The 25943-nt window shown below is 33.6% G+C and overlaps 1 protein-coding gene across 1 annotated transcript in view; it reads right to left on the minus strand.

Annotated features, from left to right (window-relative positions):
• The window catches only part of ANXA10 (annexin A10), a 117442-nt gene extending 92365 nt beyond the window's left edge, over positions 1 to 25077 (minus strand). The window contains exon 1 of the mRNA XM_032332595.1: positions 24890 to 25077. Within this exon, the coding sequence (XP_032188486.1) occupies positions 24890 to 24907 (18 nt within the window). The 5' untranslated portion in view covers positions 24908 to 25077. The remainder of the gene's footprint in view (positions 1 to 24889) is intronic.
• Between the last annotated feature and the right edge of the window lie 866 nt (positions 25078 to 25943).

Here is a 25943-nt window from a genome sequence, read left to right on the forward strand (position 1 = left end):
ACTCTTTCATATGTTTACATATAGCTAAATTTTTCTAAATGGAGTCATATATTACATATCATGTGGTAATCTGTCTTTTCTTCTCATTTTGTACCACTCCATAGTTATTAAAGTCTATTCTGCTATTTTCTTATCTTTGAAGATAAAAATATCATGGGACAGATCTAAAAATACTACTTGACCTTTCTTATGAATGGTCTAATTAATAAGTTCTTTTATAGCACTCTTTTAATATCATTAATAATATATTATTTAAAAAGAAATAAAAGAACATTTATGTCTAATGAACATATACATGCACTAAAATAAAATAATGAGTAAATGTATTTTGCAAACCATAGCATTCTAGAGGTGAAGGAGGCATTTTTCTTCTTACTATTTGTATAGCTACTTCATAGTTTAAACAGTACTTTTACTTTCTTTATTTAATTTGCAGTTATCTACAAGGCTGTATCTGGCAAGGTAAGTGTCTTATTTCTATATTACATATAAAAGTGACTCAGTATTTATACAAACCCATTGGCTTCATAACTGGCAACTCAGAATAATAGAGTTCTGACTTTAAAACCAATGCTTTCTATTTGTTTTTTTATTCTTTGTTGATTATTATTCTCATATTTCAAAACATTAATGCTGCTTTCATTTTTGCTTATGTCTCATAAAGTGGTTGAAATTTTCTAATGCATGTAATGTAATCTAGAGGACATAAAACATATAATAACATTTTTGGAAGGTTAAATGAGAAGCACATTCAGTGTAGGTTCTAAGTGATTGCTCATACTCATAAACACATGCTGTCTTGGATTTCCTACTTAAGACAGAGATTATGCTGATATTTAATATGTGAAGAATTGAATTTCATGGATTTATTAAAATAATTTCTATAAAGTGATGTTGCAGCTCTTAGATGAATAGTGATTCTAAAATTTGAGCAACTTTCCTCTAATTTGATATTTTTAGAGAGGTTAGTAACCTGTACTCTCAAAACACAGTAATTTATTTCATAAATAGAATCAGCCTCCTAGTAATGAAAATTTCTTTAGCTCTTAATACAGAAATCAAAGATAACATTTTCTACTGAACTGTGTATTTTGAAATGATAATGAGAAAAAAATGACCTCTTTTGCCTACCATTTAGTTCCTTTTAGGACAGTGGAAGACAACTATGGAAAATATAGTATTCTATTTCCACCCAATTTTACTTTTATAATAATTCTTGGTTTTAGCTGGCTTTATGTTTTTTTGTTTTTCTGAGTTAGTATTAACAAGAGTAAGAGAATATGATTTTAAAGAAAAGCTGGTTTGCAGCTAAATAAAATCTTGCCTTCGGTAATCCATAAATAAGGTGGTTACCTACATAATAAGGAACATCTATATAATAAGGAAGTTTTAAATTTCTGAATTAAAGGAAATTTAACCCAAACAAGTTTTAGAACTTTGGAATTAATCTTGATACACATGTGACTAATATATATTGGAGAATTAAAGTAATGGTCAGTTCGTTTAGGGTAATATTTTCTTTGAACTGTTTTAAATATTTTTTTAAAGATTTTTAAAAAATCTATTTGACAGAGAGAGAGACCACAAGTAGGCAGAGAGGCAGGCCGAGAGAGAGGGGAGGAAGCAGGCTCCCCACAGAACAGACAGCCCAGTGCGGGACTCGATTCCAGGACCCTGAGATCATGACCTGAGCTGAAGGCAGAGGCCTAACTCACTGAGCCACCCAGGCACCCCTGTTTTGAACTGTTTTAAATAAATGATATAAATAAATAAATTATTTAAATAGACATTTAAATAAATGTTTTAAATAAATAAAATACATGGTATTTTATTATGTTTGGTGAGCAAAGATGTACAAATATAAAAAAAAATTTTTAAAAGGAGGTATTATAATAAAGGGAGGAAGAAGTTTTCTTTATAGACATTAGTTGTACATCTAGTCATAATTTGTTCTGGCGGTGAAGGAAACAAAAAAAGCACATTATGTCTTGATTGGTTTAGTGTCAATTGGTTCATCGCTTTCTACTTCTTTAATAAAATGCATTGATGGAATTAGAGTAAATAATCTAGGATAAGAGATATCTTAATTTTATTAATAGTTAAAATAATTTAAAAGTATTTGAATGCAATTTTGAATTTCTTAAGAGCATCTGGTTTTATGAGGACATTGGACCTAAATTGTGTTATCCCTTTCCTTGTAAAATTTCATTAATATTCTGATAAATACTGTGATTTCATTGTGAAGTATAAATCTCAGAAGTCATCAAATGTTTAGGAAGTAAAAGATTATTCAGAAAATATTGATGATCACAATTATATGGTAAGGTGTCCCTCAAAAAAATTTTTTTTTTTTTAATTTTGAAGTAATCTGTTAACCATTTGCCAAATCACACAAATGATACCAGGATCAATTCAGGAAATGATAGTTGTCCACATAAAGAGGGAACCCAGTCTTGTTATTTTACTTTTAAAAGTAATACTCAATTGCTTATTTTTATACTTCTAAGCACCTAACATTTTTGTATTATGTACTCAACTACAATTCCATTTTCTGTTCTAAATTGCATTTGCAATGTTTCTACATTCCTTTTCTTCATTTAAAAATGTTAACAGTTAAATGTAAGAGTTAAAGCAGTACTAGTATTTAGATAATTTAGGAAAATTGAGAACATATGCTAAAATCCATCAATGTTCATATGGTACCATATTTTAAGGGAAAATCTCTGCCAAATAAATATGGTGTGTTGAATAAGAATTAGTTATGGGTTGCTCCACACAAGATCTATATTAATCTGCTTTTTGGAAAGTGAAGGTTGATAGAAATATTCTATTTGATATACAGATAACAGCCAAAAGGGGCAGAAAATCAATATGTTTATATAATACTATAACAGGATTTAACTTTGCTCCCTTTAGAATCAGTTTTCATCGAGGCTCTAACCTGCTGGCAGAATAGTAACTGACAAGTGCATCCACATTCCAAAGTGAAGTATAAACCATCTGGGTGGGTCTTGCAAAGAAATCTCTAGATACCAGTTTTCTAACTCTTAGCCATTCACCAAACCTAGAGGATTCAAGAGGGTCTTCTTATAGATGCTTATAGATGGAATTTATTTTGGTAGAAATCATAGTGTTCTGTGAGACCTTTCTACTGTGTCATGGTAAGGGAGGTAAAAGCTGAAGGATGATAATATCACCTCAAGGAGACCACATAGAGAACCCGATACCTGTTGAGGAACATAGTAGGCTCATGCTGGGAAAGGCTCAAGGTGTGACTGAATGGATAACTAGCTGCTTTAAGTGAAGAGGCATGACTTCACAATGAATGCCTGAACTCCCAAGAATTTATGTACCTCCAGAGTTTGTCACACTCCCAGAACTTCTTGGGACATAAGATGTCTTGAGTGTTTATCATAGGCCAATTGAGAACCACAAAATAGGAAGAGTTTTTCATAAGTCACTTTGAAGAATCTGGCCCAAATCTTCTTTCAGAAAGACTAATAGGAAAGGAACAGACTGATAAGAGTCCCGGCAATGAGAGGTATCCCCAAAACTGACTGTGGTTCCAAAGAAACATCTTCTTTGGCCAGAAAGCATCAGTGCTATGTGACTAAAATACCTGTTAAATAAGACCAAAGACATTCCTGAACATTTTCCCACATACTTACCCTTCCCTAAACCTGAAGGTATTGAAAACCTATCAGACTGCTTTCAGGTGTGAAGGACTCACCCAAGTAAGGATAAAAAAAGTCAATCTTGCTCTTTATAATGTAAGAGTTTGGCCTGAAGCTGGCAGGAGCAGGTGAGGGAGAGAAGCTTTAAAAATATTCAAAATTTTTACCTCCACAAACGTAGAAATTTTTAAAATTTCTATAAATTTTTGTGAGCAGAAGTGACTTATTAATATTTAATTAGGTAAAATAATCAAGTCATGATATCTCCAGTGAACTGAATATTTGTGTCTCTCAAATTCATAGGAGGAAGCCCTAATTCCCAAGGTAATGGATTTGGAGGTGAAGGCTTTGAAAGGTAATCAGACTTAGATAAGGTAATAAGTGTGGATCCCTCATGACAGGATTAATATCCTTCTAAGAAGAGATGAGAACAGAGTCTCTCTCTGCCATGTGAAGACCCAGGGAGAAGAAAGCTTTCTGCAAACAGGAAAAAGGGCTCTCACCAGAAACTGAATCTACTGTCACCTTCATCTTGAACTTCCTAGTCTTTAGAACTGTGAGAAATAAATATCTCTTGGTTAAGCACCAAATTTAATACATTTTCTTACAGCAACCGGAGCTAAGACATGACCTCTGGGAAATTAGCCTTAGAATTTAAATGGATAGTGTAAGATTAAACAAACAAACAAACATATATTTTTCTTTCTAATTAATAGCCCAAGCTTAACTACCTGAAAAATTCTTTTTGTTTTCCAAAAATGCCTGTTAAATAAAAGATAAATAATATAATAGTGATTTAATTTGTATAATCAGAAGGTTAAATTAGCAATGTGTCAGAGATGCTCATTTTAAAAAATCTAAAGCTAAATTGCTTTGTAACTTTCACTGAAATTCTTTGTTCTGCTTCACCCCATTACCCCCCTTAATTGGCTTTCTCAGTCTATATTTCATTCCTAAAGAAATATTTAACAGTGAGAAGTGAAACCAATTAATAGCCACCAACTCACCAAGTTTTGTTCTTCCTGTTTTTATTTTATATTGAATTATTCAGTCTTTGATTTGTTATCAAGTAAATCCATACTTTCTCTTTTTAAAAAATATTTTATTTATTTATTTGACAGACAGAGATCACAAGTAGGCAGAGAGGCAGGCAGAGAGAGAAGGAAGCAGGCTCCCTGCGGAGCAGAGAGCCCGATGCAGGGACTCCATCCCAGGACCCTGGGATCATGATCTGAGCTGAAGGCAGAGGCTTTAACCCACTGAGCCACCCAGGCGCCCCCATAGGTTCTCTTTTTGATTGGTCTGCTTATACCATTGTCAGTGAAAAGAATACTGATATGGCAATGATTTCATGGTATATTTTGGTCTTTTGATGACTCCCCAGAAAAAGTTATGAAAAGTTATGAGGTCCCCCATCTAAAGTGGAGTGTTAACTATACTAGGAACTTCATGAAGTTGTTAGTGCTTTCTGCCACTAATATAAATACCTCCACTTCTATATCTAATGCAGGTTAATTTTCTATGGCTTATCATATTCCTAAGTAGAGGAGGTGGGTAAGAAGAGAAACCTCTACAAGTAAACGAAAAATAAAACAAATATGATGTAGCATATAGCTAGGAAACATCTGATAATTACCTTTTCTGGATATTGTAATAATAATAATAATAATAATAATAATAATAATAATAAAGAGTAGCCAGTAAAAGTTAAGGTCTTCTCTCCATTTCCTTTGTTGATGAACACATGTATCTCACTAGAATAAGATTGGCTTGGTTTGAAATAATCATTATCCTTTGTTGGACAATGTAACAAGTTACATAAACTCTCCTGATTCACGTTTTGTGGACTTAGAGTCATGGACACATTGTACACTTGAGTTGTTATAGAGATTAATAGGATATGTATTCCAGTAAGTAGTAGTTTTTATTAATCCTATTCTCCTCTTCCTCTTCCTCATTATCATTAGCTTCAATTTATAATTCTACTTAGGTTTTAATTGTTCTTATGAGAGTTCCATGGGACAATATCATTTTCAAAAATCATTTCAATACAAAATTAGAAATAATAACTTGAGTTATAAAATAAGAACTTGCAGTCTTTTAGATAACCACATATATTTATAATATTTTCCCATTTCTTATGTATCTTAGAAATTTGTAAATTCATAATAAATGCTTTAAAGTATTATTGATCTAAAATAGTTAATACCATGCAACATTAAGAAGTTGATCACAGATTCTAGCAGCTTTCAAGACTATGGACTTTTTGTGATCAAAAACAGATGAGAGAAACAAAGTCAACCATCTACATTCTTCATGTGAGTTTGGTGTCTACAGTGTTTAAAGAAGAATTTATAGCATAAATGCATATGTTAAAACAAAAGCAAGTTTTCAAAAAAAAAATTTAAGCTTTTACCTTAAAAAATTAGAAAAATAATAGAAAATTATACTCAATGCAAGCAGGAAGTTGGAGGCAACAAAGACAAGAATAAAAATAAATAAAACAAGAAAAACAAAGAAAATACATGAAATCATAAGCTTATTCTTTGAACAACAATAAAATTGATGAATAGACCAACAAAGAAAATTAGAAGATACAGAACGTAAATATGAAAATCACTGAGGAAATCATTACCAAAAGGAATGCTATGAAAAATTCTGTGTCCATAAATAAGAAAATTTGAATTCCTTAGAAGAAAAAAACTATCAAAACTCACTCAAGAAAAACAAATAACATGATATGCCTAATATCTGTTGAAGGCCCTGAATTCATAGTTTAACAACAAAGAGAACTTCAGGGACAGTTTCACTGGAGATGTCTACCAACCATTCAAATAATAAATAATAACCAGAGTTACCAAATCTCTTACAGAAGATAGAAGGTAATACTTTCTTACTCATTTTATGGAGCCATAATTACACTTATACCAAAACAAAACCAACATTACAAAAAAGAAAACTTAAAAGACAGTAATCTTTATGGACAAAGATGCAAAAACACACAACCTCATATAAGAAAATCCAACACAAAAATATATAAAAAGAATAATGTAGCATGACTAAGTGAGGTTTATTTCAAGTATGCAAAGCTGATTTTACATTAAAAAACTAATCAATTTATTTTATTGTATTAATTAAGAAGAAAACTCATATTATCATCAAAATATGCTATAAAAACTCAGGGATAACATTCATTCATGTTCAAAAAAATCTCAGCAGACTTAAAGAGAAGGCAATTTATTTTATTTTATTTTAATTTTTTTAAAAGATTATATTTATTCATTTGACAGAGAGAGAGATCACAAGTAGGCAGAGAGGCAGGCAGAGAGAGAGGGGAAGCAGGCTCCCCGCTGAGCTGGGAGCCCGATTTGGGGCTCGATCTCAGGACCCTGGAATCATGACCTGAGCCAAAAGCAGAGGCTTAACCCACTGAGCCACCCAGGTACCTTGGCAATTTATTTTTTAAATTTGTTTTTTTTAATTTATTTTGTTATTTTTTAGAAGACAACTTATTTAATTTGATTAAGGACATCTACAAAAACTTTGCAAGCTAGCTTATACATAATGGTGAAATATGAGGGCACTCTATCCACTTGCCCCCATCACTGCCCCATTGCTTTGGAAACAAAGGAAAGATGTCTTTTCTCATTACTTCTTCAACATCCTACAGAAAATCCTAGTGCAGTAAGAAAATTTAAAAAAAAGCCATATATATTATACAGGTCTTTTAACTATTTTGTTGAATTTATTCCTAGCTATTATTTATTATTATTATTATATATTTAAAATTATTATTTTAATTTCTCTTTCTGCTGCTTCATTATTAGCATAGAGAAATGCATTGGATTTCTGTACCTTGATTTTTGCATTCTGCAACCTTGCTGAATTCATTTATTAGTCCTAGTAGTTTTTTAGTAGAGTCTTTAGAATTTTCTATACATATATTATCATGTCATTTGCAAGTAGTAAAAATTTTACTTCTTCTTTACCAATCTGGATGCATTCTTTCCTTTTTCTTTTCTGATTGCTATGGCTAGGATTTCAAGTACTATGTTGAATAGAAGTGGTGAGAGTAGACATCTTTGTCTTATTCCTGACCATAGGGGAAAAGTTCTCAGTTTTTCAACATCGATTATGATGTTAGCTGTGAAAACTATAAAATACTGATGAAAGAAATTGAAGACAACATGAACAAATGGGAAGATATTCCATATTCATTTATTAGAGAAACAAATATTAAAAGCTCTATACTACCCAAAGCAATATATATATGTGTAATGCAATCTTTATCAAAATACCAACAGGATATTTCACAGAAATAGAACAAACAATCCTAAAATTTGTATGGAACCAAAAAAGACCCCAAATAGCCAAAGTGATCTTAAGAAAGAAAAATAAAGTTGGAGGTATCACAATTCCAGATTTCAAGTTATATTGCAAAGCTATAGTAATCAAAATGGTATGGTACTGGCACAAAAATAGACAGAATAGATCAACAGAACAGAATTGAAAGCCCAGGCATAAACCATGATTTTATAATCAATTACTCTTTCACAAAGGAAGGTAGACTATGCAATAAGAAAAAGTCTCTTTAACGAATGGTGTTGGGAAAACTAGACAGCTACATGCAAAAGAATGAAACTGGACCACTTCCTGAAACCATACACAAAAGTAAACTCAGAATGGTTTGAACACCTAAACGTGAGACTTAAAACCATAAAAATTCCAGAAGAGAGCAGAGGCAGTAATTTCTCTGACATCAGCTGTAATAGTATCTTTTTAGATATGTCTCCTAAGATAAGGGAAACAAAAGCAAAAATAAAGTATTGGGACTACATCAAAATGAAAGCTTCTGCATAGCAAAGGAAAGATCAAACAAAACTAAAAGACAATGTACTGAATGGAAGGAGATATTTGCAAATGATGTATCCAATAAAGGTTAGTATTTAAAATATATAAGGACCATATATAAGTCAACACCAGAAGAACAAATAACCTAGTTAAAAATGTGGGCAGAAGACATGAACAGACATTTCTCCAAAGAATATGTCCAGATGACCAAGAGACACATGAAAAGATACTTAGCATCACTCATCATAAGGAAAATACAAATCAAAACTGTATGAAATATCACCTCACACCTGTCAGAATTGCTAAAATCAGCAACACAAGAAACAACAAGTGTTGGTCAGGATGTGGAGAAAAAGGAACCCTCATGCAATGTTGGTGGTGATGCAAACTGGTGCAGTCATTGTGGAAGAGAGTATGAAGCTTCCTTAAAGAATTAAAACTAGAACTACCCTATGATCCAGAAATCAGAATATTGGTTATTTACCCCAAAGAATACAAAACACTAATTCAAAGGGACATATGCACGCCCTATATTTATTGCAGCATTGTTTACAATAGCCAAATTATGGAAAGAGATCAAGTGTCCATCAATAGATGAATGGTTAAAGAAGATGTGGTATATGAATATTATTTAGCCATAAAAAAGAATGAAATTTTATTATTTACAACAAATGGTTGGATCTAGAGAATATAATGCTAAGCAAAATAAGCCCATCAGAGAAAGACAAATACCATGTGGTTTCATTCGTATTTGGAATTTTAGAAACAAAATAAATGAACACAGGAAAAAAAAACAGAGAGAGAGAGAGAGAGAAAGAGAAACGAAAAAACAGACTCTTAACTATAGAGAACAAAATGAGGGTTACCAGTGACATGGTGGATGAAGAGACTGGTGAAATAGGTAAAGGGATTAAGTGTACATTTATCTTGATGAACACTGAGTAATATATGGAATTGTTAAATCACCATATTGTAAACCTGAATCTAATATAACACTGTATGTTAACTATACCAGAATCAAATTTTTTTTTGAAGATTTATTTATTTGAGAAAGAGAGAGAGAGAATGCATGAGTGGGAGGAGGGGTAGAGGTAGAGAAAGAGGGGAAGCAGACACTGCACTGAGTGGGGAGACCATTGTGGCCTAAATCTCAGGACCCTGAGATCGTGACTTGAACCCAGATTAAGTGAGATGCTTAACTGACTGAGCCACCTGGGCACCCCATAAAATCAAAATATTTTTTAAAAAGGCATGTATAATGGAAGAGAAGAAACAAAACAGTCTTGATAAAAATTAAAGGAGACTATATATATCTAAATCTATCTATCTATCTATATACATACCATTTTCATGGCTGAAAAAATATTGTTAAGATGTCAGTTCTCCCCAAGTTGATCTGTGGATTTAACAGAATCCCAATCACACTCCCAGCAGCATTTTATGTAGATTTGAACACTTCGATTCTAAAATACCCATGGAAATGCAAAGAACCTAGAACAACTGAAACAGATTTGAAAAAAAAAATTGAAGAATAATGCTAACTGATTTTAAGAATTGTTGTGAAGCCACAATATAATAATGTGCTACTGATCAGTGCTCTAGAAAAATCAGTCAATGGAGTAGAAAAGGGAGTCTGGCAATAGAGCTGCATATATATAGACAAATAGCTTTTGACAAAGTTGTGGAGCAATTCCATGGAGAAACAATAGTTTTTCCAAGAAATGGCATTATAAAAGCTGGATGTTCACATGAAAAAAAAATTATGCTTGAACTATAGCTCACACCTTACACAAAAATTAACCCAAAATTGATCATAGCCCTAAATAGAAATGTAATTGTATAAAATATCTGGAAGAAAATATAGGAGAAATTCTGCATGACTTTGGGTTAGTAAAAGAATTTTTAGATATGACAGTAAAAGTATAATTTGTAAAGTAGAAATAAATTGGGCTTTGTCAAAATTGAAAACTTTTAATCTGTGAAAAGCACTGTTAAAAGAATGAGAAGACAAGTCACAGAATTAGAGAAAATATTCATAAATCACATTTCTCATGAAGACCTTTTATTCAAAATATATAAAGGACAATAAGAAATAAAAAGAAAAACTGAATTAAAAAATAGGTAAACATTATAAGCAGACATATTCTCAGTGAAGTTTTGGTAAATAAGCATATGAAAAACTACTAATATCATTATACATAAAGAAATACAAAGTAAAACTGCAATGAGATCCTACTACAATACGTTGTCACTGGAATGCAAAATTGTACAGCCATTTTGGAGTATTTTCAGATTCTTACAAAGTTAAACATATTATTACTATATAACCTGGCAATCCCACTCCTAGATAATTATCTAAAAGAAATAGAAACTTAGCTTCACACAAAAAACCCGAGTTTTCATAGAAGCCTACTTTGAAATTGGTAAAGATTGGAAACAACCCAGATGTCCTTCAAACTGAATGAATAAACAAATTGTGGTACATTCATACAACAGACTGCTATTCAGCAATAAAAAGAGAAGCTATATTTGTAAGATTCCATAGTCTTTGATTCTTTTTATATGACTATCTAGAAAATGTAGAACTAGAGGAATGGAAAATAGAGGACTATTTGCCCAAATTTGAGGGTTTGGGGATGTAGCTGACTATAAATGGGAACTGAGGAGGGATTTTTGGATGATTAAGGTCTTCTATAAGGAAAGGTAGTACTAGATACATGGCTCAATAGTCATACAACTGTATACCACAAAGAACATATTCTGTTACACATAAATGTAAATTTAACAAGATCAACTATAATGTACAAGGAATCCAACAAAGAATAAAGATTGTAGCAAACAACTAAATTACAAATGAATCTTATAATCATAGTAAAGTGACTTAGGAGAAGGGACATGTCCTAACTTTGGTAAATAGCTTTTAACTGGATATTGTAGAGCTAAAGATGAAAAGAACCCAAACAATGTCCTGTTTTCGGCAAAATTGTTTCTCAAAGGGCTATGGCTTAGCACATTTTAAACTGTGTGTATGATAGTGTTGAACAAATAAGCATGTTTTAGGTAATGATAGTCGGATTTTTACTGCGTGAGAAGTTATAAATAATAGAAGAGGATAAAATTTTGGTGCAGGGTTAGATTGAAGTTATCAATATGGAGATAGATAATAGCCAGAGAGAGAGAGAGACAGAAACAAAGAAAGTAAATAGTAGATAGATGAATAGATAGGTGGGTAGGTAGGTAGACCTAAACATATACGTATGTACAGAAATAAATATAGATGTGTGCAGAAATATGGGTATTTTTATACACTTCATTTCTCTGTCATCTCAAAGAGCTTATAAACAATGATTCCACTGTAGAAATGAGCACACCCAGCATTCATATCTCAGTTTTTAAACATTATTATTCAACTAAGAGAATCAGGGCTCCTTGGAGAAGTGGTTAATTCCAGAGCTGGGACAGGAAAAAGTACAGTAGACCATTTAACACATTATCCTACATTATACCTACTGTAACAATTAGTTCCTACATTACCATTTAGTGAAATGGTCTTTTTCTTATGTATAATACTGATTTGGAATAATTTGAATGCTTCAGAGATGGGAATGATTTTAGAAAATGTTATTTAACTTATTTAGCAAAGGGAAGTAAATATTAAAAAAATACCTCTTCTCATAATCACATGGTTATATATAACTTGTCTGCCAACAACAGCCAAGAAGCAGGTGAAGCAGTCTCGCTCTCAAATATTATGTTTCATCCCCTAAATTATAAAATTACCACCAACCTACTATTCACAATATCTGGGATGAATCAAAATAATAACTGGAGGGGTGTGATATCTTGAAGAGTTTCTGGTGGACATTATGTTGTGATAGGTTCAGTTGTGAACTTGGTTGCACACAAAAAAATCCTCAGTTCAAAGCCAATAATTTGCCTATCTTGAGCATATATAAATATGACCTTTTTTTGCTTTGAAGGGATACTGTATTCACTATGAATATTTACTTTTTAATATACCACTACAGGGATTAAACATACAGCAGTCAGTAAAACAGGTGATGAGAAGTACACAGAGGGTGTGTGTACCTCCAGGTACCAATTCTCGATCTTATATAGCACATTTGTCTGTTTTCTTATTTATTCTTTAAAATACTGACATTTTAAGACTCACAGCTAAATGACAGCCTAGAAGAATGTATATATATATTCAACATCTCTGAAGAATTGAATAATAATTCAAGAAGATTACTATTGTAGTGATGACATCAACACAAGAATCATCCAACTAGAAAATATAATGGTTTATATATTTTTTAAACCATTACTAATACACATTTCTTAGAACAATGTGTCTAATTGGGTTAGAGTGTCTTTTATTTTAGCTTGAAACAATATTTCTACAATGCTTCCACTTCTGGCTTATTTAAAAATAATATAACACAAATGTTGCAATCAATTAATAGGATGATAAGGGTGCGTGGGTGGCTCAGTGGGTTAAGCCTCTGCCTTCAGCTCAGGTCATGATCTCACGGTCCTGGGATTGAGCCCTGCATTGTCCTGTCTGTGCAAGGAGCCTCCTCTCCTCCCCCACTACCGCCTGCCTCTCTGCCTACTTGTGATCTTTTTCTGTGTCAAATAAATAAATAAAATCTTTTTTTAAAAAAGAAATAGGATGATAAAATACATTAAGACATCCTGTTGCAGGAAAAATTTGGAAGGAATTCAAACACTTGGAAGCTAAAGACCACCCTGATTAAGAATGTCTGGATCAATCAGGAAATCAAGGTAGAACTTAAACAATTCATAGAAACCAATGAGAATGAAGATACTTTTGTCCAAAACCTATGGGATATGGCAAAGGTGGTCCTAAGGGCAAAATATATAGCCATCCAAGCCTCACTCAAAAAAATTGAAAAGTCCAGAACACTAGTTCTCTTACACCTTAAAGAACTGGAGAGTCAATAACAAATTAAGCCAACCCCCCACACAAGAAGGGAAATAATCAAGATTAGAGCAGAGATCAATGAGATATAAACTAGAGATACAGTAAAACACATCAATAAAACTAGAAGCTGGTATTTTGAAAGAATCAATAAGATCGATGAACCACTGGCCAAACTAATCCAAAAGAAAAGAGAGAGAACCCAAATTAATAAAATTATGAATGAAAAGAGAGAGAGATCATGACTAACACCAAGGAAATAGAAACAGTATTCAGAAATTATCATCAATAGTTATATGCCAATAAGTTAAGCAACCTAGACAAAATGGATGCATTCCTAGAAACCTATAAACTTCCAAGACTGAAATAGGAAGAAATTGACAACCTGAGTAGACCAATATCTAGTAACAAGATTGAAGCAGTGATCAAAAGATATGGGGACTTAGAGTGGAGAAGGGAGTTGGGGGAAATTGGAAGGGGAGGTGAACCATGAGAGACTATGGACTCTGAAAAACAATCTGAGGGTTTTGAAGGGACGGGGGGTGGGAGGTTGGGGTACCAGGTGGTGGGTATTATAGAGGGCACGGATTGCATGGAGCACGGGGTGTGGTGCAAAAATAATGAATACTGTTATGCTGGAAATTAAAAAAAAAAAAATTGAAAAAAAAAAAAAAAAAAACCTCTCAAGAAAACAAGAGCCCAGAACCTGACGGAGTCATGTAGAATTTTACCAAATATTCAAAGAAAAAAGTAATACATATTTTCCTGAAGCTGTTTCAAAAAATAGAAACAGAAGGAAAACTTCCATATTCTTTTCATGAAGCCAGCATTACCCTGATCCCCAATCCAGGCAAAGACCCTCCCCCCAAAAAGGGGAGGATTTCAAACCAATATCCTTGATGAATATGGATGCCAAGATTCTCACCAAGATCCTGCTAATAGGATCCAACAGTACATTAAAAAGATTATCCACCCATTACTAGGTGGGATTTATCCCTGGGATGCAAGGGTGATTGAATTTTCACAAATCAATCAATGTGATAGAACAAATAAATAAAAGAAGAGAGAAGGACCACATGGTCCTCTCAATTAATGCAGAGAAAACATTTGACAAGATACAGCATCCATTCCTGATTAAAACTCTTCAAAGTATAGGAGTAGAGGGAGCATTCCTCAAACTCATAAAATCTATCTATGAGAACCCCAAAGTGAATATCATTCTTAATGGGGAAAAATTGACAGTCTTTCCACTGAGATCAGGAACATGACAAGTATGCCTACTCTCACCACTTTTGTTCAACATAGTACTATAAGTCCTAGCAATGGCAATCAGACAACAAAAAGAAATAAAAGGTATTCAAATTGGCAAAGAAGATGTCAAACTCTCTCTCCTCACAGATGACATGATTCTTTATATGGAAAACCCAAAAGACTCCACCCCCAAACTACTAGAACTCATACAGCAATTCAGTAATGTGACAGGATACAAAAGCAATGCACAGAAATCAGTTGCTTTCTAATACACTAGCAGTGAAAATACAGAAAGGGAAATTAGAGAATCGACTCCATTTACCATAGCACCAAGAAGCATAAGATACCTGGGAATAAACTTAACCAAAGAAGTAAAGGATCTGTACTTGAGGAACTACAGAACACTCATGAAAGAAATTGAAGACACAAAAAGATGGAGGAACATTCCATGCTCATGGATCAAAAGAATAAACATTGTTAAAGTGTCTCTACTACCTAGAGCCATCTATACTTTCAGTGCCACCCCAATCAAAATTCCACCAGCATTTTTCAAAGAGCTGGAACAAACAATCCTAAAATTTCTATGGAACCAGAAGAGACCCTGAATTCCAAAGGAAATGTTGAAAAAGAAAAACGAAGCTGACGACATCACATTGCCTGATTTCAAGCTTTACTACAAAGCTGTGATCACCAAGACAGCATGGTACTGGCACAAAAAACAGACACATAGACCAATGGAACAGAGTAGAAAGTCCAGATACGGGCCCACAAATATATGGTAAAATAATCATTGACAAAGCAGGAAAAAATATCCAGTGGACAAAAAGAGTCTCTTCAATAAGTGGTGCTGGGAAAATTGGACAGCTATGTGTAAAAGAATGAAACTCGACCATTCTCTTACACCATACAGAAAGATAAACTCGAAATGGATAAAAGACCTCAATATGAGGCAAGAATCTATCAAACTTCTAGAGGAGAACATAGGCAGTAACCTCTTCGACATTGGCCATAGCACCTTCTTTCAAGACATGTCTCCAAAGGCAAGGGAAACAAAAGCAAAAATGAACTTTTGGGACTTCATCAAAATAAAAAGTTTCTGTATAGCAAAGGAAGCAGTCAAAAAAACAAAGAGGCAACCCGTGGAATGGGAGAAGATATTCACAAATAACACTACAGACAAAGGGCTGATATCCAAGATCTATAAAAAGAACTCCTCAAACTCAACACACACAAAACACATAATCATGTCAAAAAATGGGCAGAAGATATGAACAGACACTTCTCCAATGAAGACATACAAATGGTTAACAGACACATGAAAAAATGTTCATCATCATTAGCCATCAGGGAGATTCAAATTAGAACCACATTGAGATACCACCTTACACCAGTTAGAATGGCCAAAATCAGCAAGACAGTAAACAACAGGTGTTGGAGAGGATGTAGAGAAAGGGGAACCCTCTTACACTGTTGGTGGGAATGCAAGTTGGTGCAGCCACTTTGGTAAATAGCATGGAGATTCCTTAAGAATTTAAAAATAGAGCTAACCTATGACTCTGCAATTGCACTATTGGGTATTTACCCCAAAGATACAAATATAGTGAAAAGAAGGACCAGATGTACCACAAGGTTCATAGCAGCAATGGCCACAGTGACCAAACTGTGGAAAGAACCAAGATGCCCTTCAACGGACGAATGGATAAAGAAGATATGGTCCATATATACAATGGAGTATTATGCCTCCATCAGAAAGGATGAATACCCAACATTTGTATCAACAAGGACGGGACTGGAGATTATGCTGAGTGAAATAAGTCAAGCAGAGAGAGTTACATATCATACGGTTTCACTTACTTGTGGAGCATAAGGAATGACATGAGGACGTTGGGAGATGGGGAGGAGAAGTGAGTTGGGGAGAAATCAGAGGGGGGAGACAAATCATGAGAGACTGTGGACTCTGAGAAACAAACTGGGGGTTTTGGAGGGGAGGGGGTTACGGGGTTGGGTGAGTCTGGTCATGTGTATTAAGGAGGGCATGTATTTCATGGAGCACTGGGTGTGGTGCATAAACAATGAATTTTGGAACACTGAAAAAAAATAAAATTAAATTAAAAAAAGACATCCTGTCACTTTATTATAAATTGCCTCAAAATAAAGAGGAAAAGTCCATCCAAAGCAGTCTCTGAGTGAGATTGATTCCCATTATTCCATAATAGTACATGAAACACATCTTATGTACAAATAACCTGTAATTATTTTTATGTTTTACACTTAATACTTATCATACTGTTAACATTTTTTTTCTGGTTCCTTCTAGCATAATTACCAGAATGTCTTAAGGACCTAAATAGAAGGGTAATTTAGAAGGAATACATTCATAATCATGTATTGTGATAAGATGGGATGTTGGTGAAGAAAATGGGTCTTAAGAGGCAATTTTTTTAAGTGCCCGAATGAGAAAAGCATATCCACAGATTATAAGCAGAGTTTTTTCCCCAAGATTTTAATTATTTATTTGACAGAGAGAGAAGCATAAGCAGGTGGAGCAGCAGAGGGAGAGGGGGAAGCAGGCTCCCCAGTGAGCAGGGAACCCAATGCAGGACTGGATCCTAGGACCCCAAGATCATGACCCAAGCCGAAGGCAAATGTTTAACCAACTGAGCCACACAGGCACCTCTATAAGCAGAATTTTAAGAATCTTTGGAAATGATTTAAAAGAGACTGAGTCAGGGAGATTGATAGCATGAACTCTGAAATACTTTCTAAAAAATCCTGCAGTCCATTCTTTTTTGATGACCCAAGCTAGGCTTTTCCTGATTACAGGGGAGTTTCTGCTGATAGAAGAAATCTATGGTAGATAGAGGTCTGGGGTGTTGGTCTGGGAGGTGCTAATACAAAAGGAAAAACCAGTAAGTAATGCCTTCTAAATAGTGTCTTTCTATTTGCTTTCTCCATTTCACCTAGTCCCGGAAATAGCTGACTCATTAAAATAACTATGAGTCTTATTGCTCAAACATAATTTCTTAAGACTTTAATCTTGTGATTTAGTAAAAGAATAGTTTTAAAAAGTGATTTGTGATAATCTGATGACTGTTTTCCTGTGCTGTTTGTTAAATAGGTTGATGAATTAGAAAAAATAAAAATATAGTCAGTCATTTTTTTCTGTTGTGGCTTTTACAGCTTTTAATAAACTTGAAGAGGGTTTGGGTTTAACCTAATGTTTATTTAAGTGAATGTATGGTATTAGTGTTAATAGTAGAAAAATAATGTCAAAATAACTTTCTGAATAACTTTAAATCATCTGGACACTCTGGAATTTAAGTGAAGTCAACAGATCTAGAGAGGAAAAGGTGGTGTATCTTCCACAGGCCCTATGTTCTGTATATATAAGCACTTTTGAAAATGGAAATGATTTTACAAATTTAAGTATTATTATTGTTCTTGCTATTATGGTGAATGCTCTAAGAATTTGTAAACCTGGACCAAAATCTTTCTTACAATCTCTTCTTTAATGTTTTTACTTCCTAGTTCATGACTGTTTAATTCTGAAATAATGATAGTTACTATACAGCAGTGCAATACAGATTTCAATAATGCAGAGGTTTTAACAATCATATTCACTGTTGTATTCTTAGTACCTAGAATTGAGTGCAGAGGTAGAAGTAGGGAGACCAGGTAGGAAGCTCTTTCATAAAGTTGGTAAGTGAGATAATAGTAGCTTGGACCAGGTAGTTGTAGTGGAACTGGTGAGAGGTGGTCAGATAATGAATATATTGTGAATGTAGAGCCAAAAGATTTTGATAAATGAACTGTTTTTAAGGTATGAGAGAGAGGAGTCAGAGATAACTTCATTTTTAAACAAAATTTTAATGTATTTACTTATTTTGGCCTGAGTTGTTAAGATAATATAGTTTCCACTCACTGAGTAGACGCCTGGTTATATGACTCTGAGATTGAAGCACGGATGCTGGGTTGAGATACAATTTCAAGGAAGACTGTGTGTGTATACGTTGCAGTTAAACCATTACACTGGATAAAATGACAAAAGGAGTGGCTAAGAACAGGAAACAGGAAAGTTTCAAGAATTGAAACCTGGAACATTCTTGGCAAAGGAGACTGTGTCAGGAAACACTCACATATAAGATGAAGAATGAGACCAGGGCAAGGGATTCAGGCACATGGAGGTCACTGTTGATGTTCATAGGACATTTTAGGTGAGGAGGATTTGGGTGAAAACTGAGTTAAAGTAGATTCAGAGAATTGGAAGAGACGAATGGAATATAATGAATGTAATGCACTTCTGAGGAACTTTGCCATAAAAAGGAGATTGTGGTAGTGACTAGTGAGGGAGGAAGTGAGGAAGTGGGATTATGAAAATTTTAGCATGGGAGAAGCTATTTACAAATAAAGATTATGCTGAGTTCAAGAGACTCTATTTCTGTTCCTGAAACTTCTGATGTTATTCAAGCATTAATAAATTTTATGAATAGTTACATACATATATGTGTGTATATATGTGTGTTTGTGTGTATATACATATGTGAATGATTGAACACGTATATGTGTGTGTGTATATGAAAACAAACTTGGCAACAAACTTAACTTCATCTCTAGAAATAGTGCATTGGGTTGCTGAAGGCCAGGGCTTTTGAGTTAGAGTAGTGTTAAAACATGGGAACTGCTACTAAATAAACACTAACCTAGCATACATTTTTGGAGTAGTGTTTATGTGTCAAGTCTTCTTAGTGCTTTATTTGCCACTTAATTCTTAAGAGGTTCTTATAACATAGGTGCATTATTACATCCATTTCACAGATAGGAAACTGAGATGCAGAAAGACGAAGTAAATTGTTCTGTCGTATGGATTCTGTGGAGTAAAGCTGGTTCTGACCTTGTGTTTCATTTCTATTCTACAGTTCTATTTGCTCAGCCTTTACCTTTAAAAGCCATTATAGCTATTATAAGAGGGCTTAAAAAATTAACAGCATGCTCATATATCTCTTTAAGGAAAAAATACTACATTTAATTTTTCCAGTCCAATTCAACAGAGGCTTCTGTAAAAGTTGAAGCATAACCAGCATGATTCATAACTTTTGTTGAATCAAAGTGTGTAAAGTTCAGACAATGTAGTCTTGTGATAGTAGAAAGCAATCTAAAGTATGAATAACCTTTTATTAATATTTGTTCAGTAAGTCATACTACAGATAAATAATCAAAGTCAGATTTCTTGGATGGAAATACTTCTCTCAGGAATACCCTTCAATAGGAAAAGCCTGCTTTAAAAATAATCTTGCATAATCAACAGCTTCTGCTCCCATGGGAGGTCTTCTCAGCTTGCAATCACCCTTGGATAGAATGCCCTGAATTTGTTTCTGATTTACTGAGGACTCTTCCTTCATTACATATAATTCACTGCTAAGTACCAATGCATTTACTCCATATTAGTTGGGCTAAAATGCAGACAATCATGTTGTACACACTAGATATTACCTAAATTGCTGCTGTTTGGCTTTGGCGCTCTTTGGGGAGTCATTCTAGGGGTGCATTTATGAGTAAAAGCATCTTTGTAAAGTTACTGCTGCTAATTTTCTGCCTCTTAATTGAGTTCCCAAAGGACCCACTTTTTGCTTTGTAACATGAAGTCAGTAATGATGTAGGATAATTGCACTTAGGTATTTTTACTTTTTGTGTGTATTAGAAATGGTTTTGGAGTTAGACAGAATCCTCCTGCATGACCACTTCCTGGTTTTTCACTTGGAAGAAAGTATTGACATTCTCTAATTCTCAGTATATTCATGTGGAAAACAAAAATACTTTCCTTGAAGGTGTGAAGACTAAAAATAATATATTATAGAACCACTGAATAGAATATTTGGTGTTTCCAAAAGGAATGTTAAAACTTTAGCATGTTAAATGATACTTTTGTGAAGAGATTTGGTGTGACAGTTAAATTAGACAAAGTGTGCAAAGCTCCTGATGTATAGTAGATATTCAAATAATTTTAATAATTGTTTCTCTACTGTAGGTATAATACATACTGTTAATTCAGATATGGACTATGATATCAGTATGTTATATTGCTTGTAAAACTCCAACAATTAATATTTTTCTATCAATCAATAAATATAGTAGAAATAGGAAAATTATTAAAAGGTTTGGAAAAAGAAGATGATTAAAGTTGACCTTGAGTCAAAAAGGAAGAGTATAACCAAATAAATCAATCTGTAGTAAATAAAATGCTACTATATAAAAATGGGATCAGTTAATGACAAAACAGGACAAAGACAGCCAACAATTTTCATTAGAAGATTCAGGCCAATATATTTGAATGAGGCGGTATATTATAGTGGATAAATGTTCAAATTATAAGGACACAGTGATAACTGGGTTTGGATCCTGGCTTTGGAAAATGTATATATAATATAATTTATATATTTAACAATTAAGTAAATATATTTACTATTAATATTTAAGAGTTATATAAACACAAATAAATAATTATAAATATAATTAATAATATTCACAAATTTAATAATTTGTAGATTATTATATAAAATACATATTTATATTTATCTAATATTCTACAGTGCAATTTCCCTCAATGTAGGAGGGATATTATAATAACATCTTCCTGAAAGATGATTTATATCTGATGAATTAATAAAACATATTTGTTTTGTCATAATGATTTAATTAAATCTTGCTTTCAATAGACAGTCTTATGGTCAAGCACATAAGTAAAATACACTTATTGCATAGAAGGTAAATTTACCTTCTTAATCTAACTAACCCACTGAAACTACTTCAATAATTAAGTGTTATCTACCTCCATAATTATAGAAAATAATTTTAAAGGATTACATATGATTATTTCTTGCAGAAATGCAGCTACTTTTCTATGACTCTTGCCTCTTGCTTGACTTATACTTAAATTTTCTATATTTTGGGGGCACCTGGGTGGCTCAGTGGGTTAAGCCTCTGCCTTTGGCTCACGTCATGATGCCAGTATCCTGGGATTGAGCCCCGCATCGAGCTCTCTGCTCAGCAGGGAGCCTGCTTCCCCCATCTCTCTGCCTCTCTGCCTACTTGTGATCTTTCTCTCTGTCAAATAAATAAATAAAATCTTTAAAAATTTTTTCTATATTTTTAATTGCTACTAATGAATTACCTCAATGGCTCACAAAAATGCTCACCTATTTTTATCAAGCATTTAAGTTCAGATGTCATATATTTAATAGAAACTGCTCAGTGGAGGACCTACAAGTGTATTTTTTTTCAAAGATTTTTATTTATTGATTTGACAGAGAGAGATCACAAGTAGGCAGAGGCAGGCAGAGAGAGAGAGAGGAAGGGAAGCCGGCTCCCCGCCGAGCAGAGAGCCTGATGCGGGACTCGATCCCAGGACCCTGAGATCATGACCTCAGCCGAAGGCAGCGGCTTAACCCACTGAGCCACCCAGGTGCCCCTACATGTATATTTTTAAACAGCAATCCAGTCAATAATCATCCACACCATAATATGGAAATTTCTGTTTTATTGCCTATGGAAGAGCTTATCTTTTGCTTGAGAACACCAGACTCAAAATGGAGATTAAATAGATTAATTTAACCTTGACTGTTGGTCTCTTTAATACCAACTTTTTTTTTAAGATTTTATTTATTTATTTGACAGATAGATATCACAAGTAGGCAGAAAGGCAGCCAGAGAGAGAGAGATGGGAAGCAGGCTCCCCGCTGAGAAGAGAGCCCAATGCAGGGCTTGATCCCAGGACCCTGGGATCATGACACTAGCCAAAGGCAGAGGCTTTAACTCACTGAGCCACCCAGGTGCCCCTTTAATACCAAATTCTAATCACTTAGACCATATATTTCAAATTAATAAATAATTACCTTAAAATATGACTTTGATGATGTAAAACTATTTTATCATCAAAATGTGCTGAGATAATACATAAAACCTAACATTTATCTCTTAAATATAAAAAAATACTTAAAATGCATATTTAAGCATGCTCAAATCCACCTCTTTAGTCTCTGATATTCTTTACCAGCTCCAGAATGATAGCCAATCATTTCATGTTTTTAATATCTTGTCATCATCATAACTTTTAATATTCCCTGAAATATAACTTAAATATTTTCTAAATGTTCCTTTGATAAATTGGCATACACAGTATATAGTGTATTTCCAAATGATTACACTTGAATAATATTTCCAAATGATTATACTTGAATGAACAAAAAAGGGAGAAAACAGTAGCTTTTTATGAATTAAATCATTTTACCATGCTGGTCTGAGTTACTTCATGATTCATTTCTCTGTAGTGAAATGTAACTGCTGCATGATTAACAGAATAGTAATGATAAATTTCAACTGCTTATGAATCCTAGAATCTCAAGACAAAATTAAGCTTCTTAAGGCAACAATGATGGAAATTGGCCCTCCCTTTTTTTTTCTTTTCAGCGCAACAGTATTCATTGTTTTTGCACCACACCCAGTGCTCCATGCAATACGTGCCATCCTTAATACCTACCACCTGGATCCTCCAACCTCCCATTCCTCGCCCCTTCAAAACCCTCAGGTTGTTTTTCAGAGTCCATAGTCTCTCATGGTTCACTTCCCCTTCCAATTTCCCTCAACTCCCTTCTCCTCTCCATCTACCCTTGTCCTCCATGTTATTTGTTATGCTCTGCAAATCAGTGAAACCATATGATAATTGACTCTCTCTGCTTGACTTATTTCACTCAGCATAATCTCTTCCAGTCCTGTCCATGTTGCTACAAAAGTTGGGTATTCATCCTTTCTGATGGAGGCATAATACTCCATAGTGTATATGGACCACTTCTTCCTTATCCATTCGTCCGTTGAAGGGCATCTTGGGTCTTTCCACAGTTTGGCGACCATGGCCATTGCTGCTATAAACATTGGGGTACAGATGGCCCTTCTTTTCACTACATCTGTATCTTTGGGGTGAATACCCAGTAGTGCAATTGCAGGGTCATAGGGAAGCTCTATTTTTAATTTCTTGAGGAATCTCCACACTGTTTTCCAAAGTGGCTACACCAACTTCCATTCCCACCAACAGTGTAAGAGGGTTCCCCTTTCTCCACATCCTCTCCAACACATGTTGTTTCCTGTCTTGCTAATTTTGAAATTGGCCCCTTTTTTGATCCTTATTCGATATTTGATTTGAAAAACAAAATAAATAAAATTTTCTTGGAAATTAATACTTTCAAAAATTAGATATTATTTGTATGCCAAAGTTTAACCAAATAATTATGTTGTGACCTTTTTACTTAAAAAATTGCAGTAAAAATAAAAAGCTTCCTGAAAGCATTTTTTATTATATAGATTCAAAAAATTGTCATCAACACAGAGCATAATTACATATAATTTCCAAGACCATATGTAATGGATATCTTTTTTTAAATGTATATTTAGATAGCTCAGTGTCTATGTTAGCTCTTCAAATCTTAGAGGACTAAGAGTGGTTGCATTGAAATGATTGAAATAAGAAAACAAAATACTAAACTGAGTTATACATTGTTTAAATTCAACAGATAATCATTCAAAATAAACTCTTTTCTGAAAGATCATAGATTTAAAATAAAAATTAACAATCATATTTATTTTTAGTCTCTCTCTCTCTTTTTTTTTTAAGATTTTATTTATCTGACAGAGAGAGACCCACAAAGAGGCATAGCGGCAGGCAGAGGGACACGGAGAAGCAGGGTTCTGGCTGAGCAGGGATCCCAACATGGGGTTCAATCCCAGGACTCTGGGGTCACAATCTGAGCTGAAGGCAGATGCCCAGCTAACTAAGCCACCCAGGTGCCCCTATTTTAGTTTTGATAGAAAGATATATGGGGAAAAATCTTATAACTTTAGTGAAAATTAAGTCAGATTACTCATGAAAGTAAAGGCAGTCTAAATTGCCTTTATGGAATAATAAAATTAGTATAGATTTCAAAATTAGCATAGGTTTATATTTAACAATATAACTGTTTAATAGCTGTATTGAACATCTATTAATTAAAAATTTAATGAAAATAAATTAAAACATTAATATTTCCTGATTAAAATTCAAGCACCACACATGAAATTTTATAAATAAGGCTCAAATCTCAAGAAACTGGAAAAGCTTTATAGAAATAGCCATTTTACTTACATAATCTCCACAGAACATTTTGATGATGGTGGTTAACTTCAGAGTAGAACAAAGGAGTTTTAGTAAGTGACCAATTGCATAGGCTTTTTTCCTATGTAGCGAGAAAGAATTGAAGTTCCCTGTTCAGTCAGATTTTTATGTCTACTGTTCACCTCAGTTTCTCAGGAAAGAAAAAGTAGGGTCAACTCTGGATACAGCATGTCTCAAGATACAGTATTTACACTGAGCTATGAGTCATAGGTGTGCAGGTAGAATTGTTGCATAAAATAAATAGAACCCCTGCTCCTGTGTTGATTTAAGAAACATACATTAGCCAATCAATGAAAGAAGTGTAATCTTCAGAAAAGGACTTATGGAAAGGTAAGTTGATTAAACACAAAATTAATGATTTATTTTCTGCTTTATCATTTTTAGATACTCTTTCGGGTACTCTGACCCCTAGCTTCATGTTTCAAATTGCTTGCTAAGTTCTTGGTGCATCTATGCTATTCAGTAGTATTTTTAACTACTATCTGATTATAAATTAAAAAAATAATGTGTCTAAGTCAGAATTGAATACCCAGTAACAAACCATATATATATTCACTATCATTGGAGAAACCATGTATATTCACTATCATTTTCACACTTCATATATATTTTTATTTTAATATTTAATTTCATTACATTTTAAGGAAACAATTTAAAAAATAACTTCAAATTCTAATAAATTGTTTGGATATATCTGTGCCCATAAGTTTCATGCACTATTCCAGGTATCACAAAATAAATGTGTTACATCATTTTACTGCCATTTAGTGAACAATGCAGTGTTCATTTGGTCTATAAAAATTTTAAAAGATTTTGAAAATATATTACAGATAAACAACTTCTGGTTGAAAGAACATAAAATTACAGTAGGTACCAATGGATCAGCATCCATAACTACTTTGCCCAAATCAATCTGATGTTAAAATATGGATAAAAATCATTAAAAAGGGGGTGCCTGGGTGGCTTAGTGGGTTAAAGCCTCTGCCTTAGGCTCAAGTCATGATCCCAGATTCCTGGGATCAAG

The sequence above is a fragment of the Mustela erminea genome, chromosome 2, assembly GCF_009829155.1.
Source record: "Mustela erminea isolate mMusErm1 chromosome 2, mMusErm1.Pri, whole genome shotgun sequence".
Taxonomy (NCBI): Eukaryota; Metazoa; Chordata; class Mammalia; order Carnivora; family Mustelidae; genus Mustela; species Mustela erminea.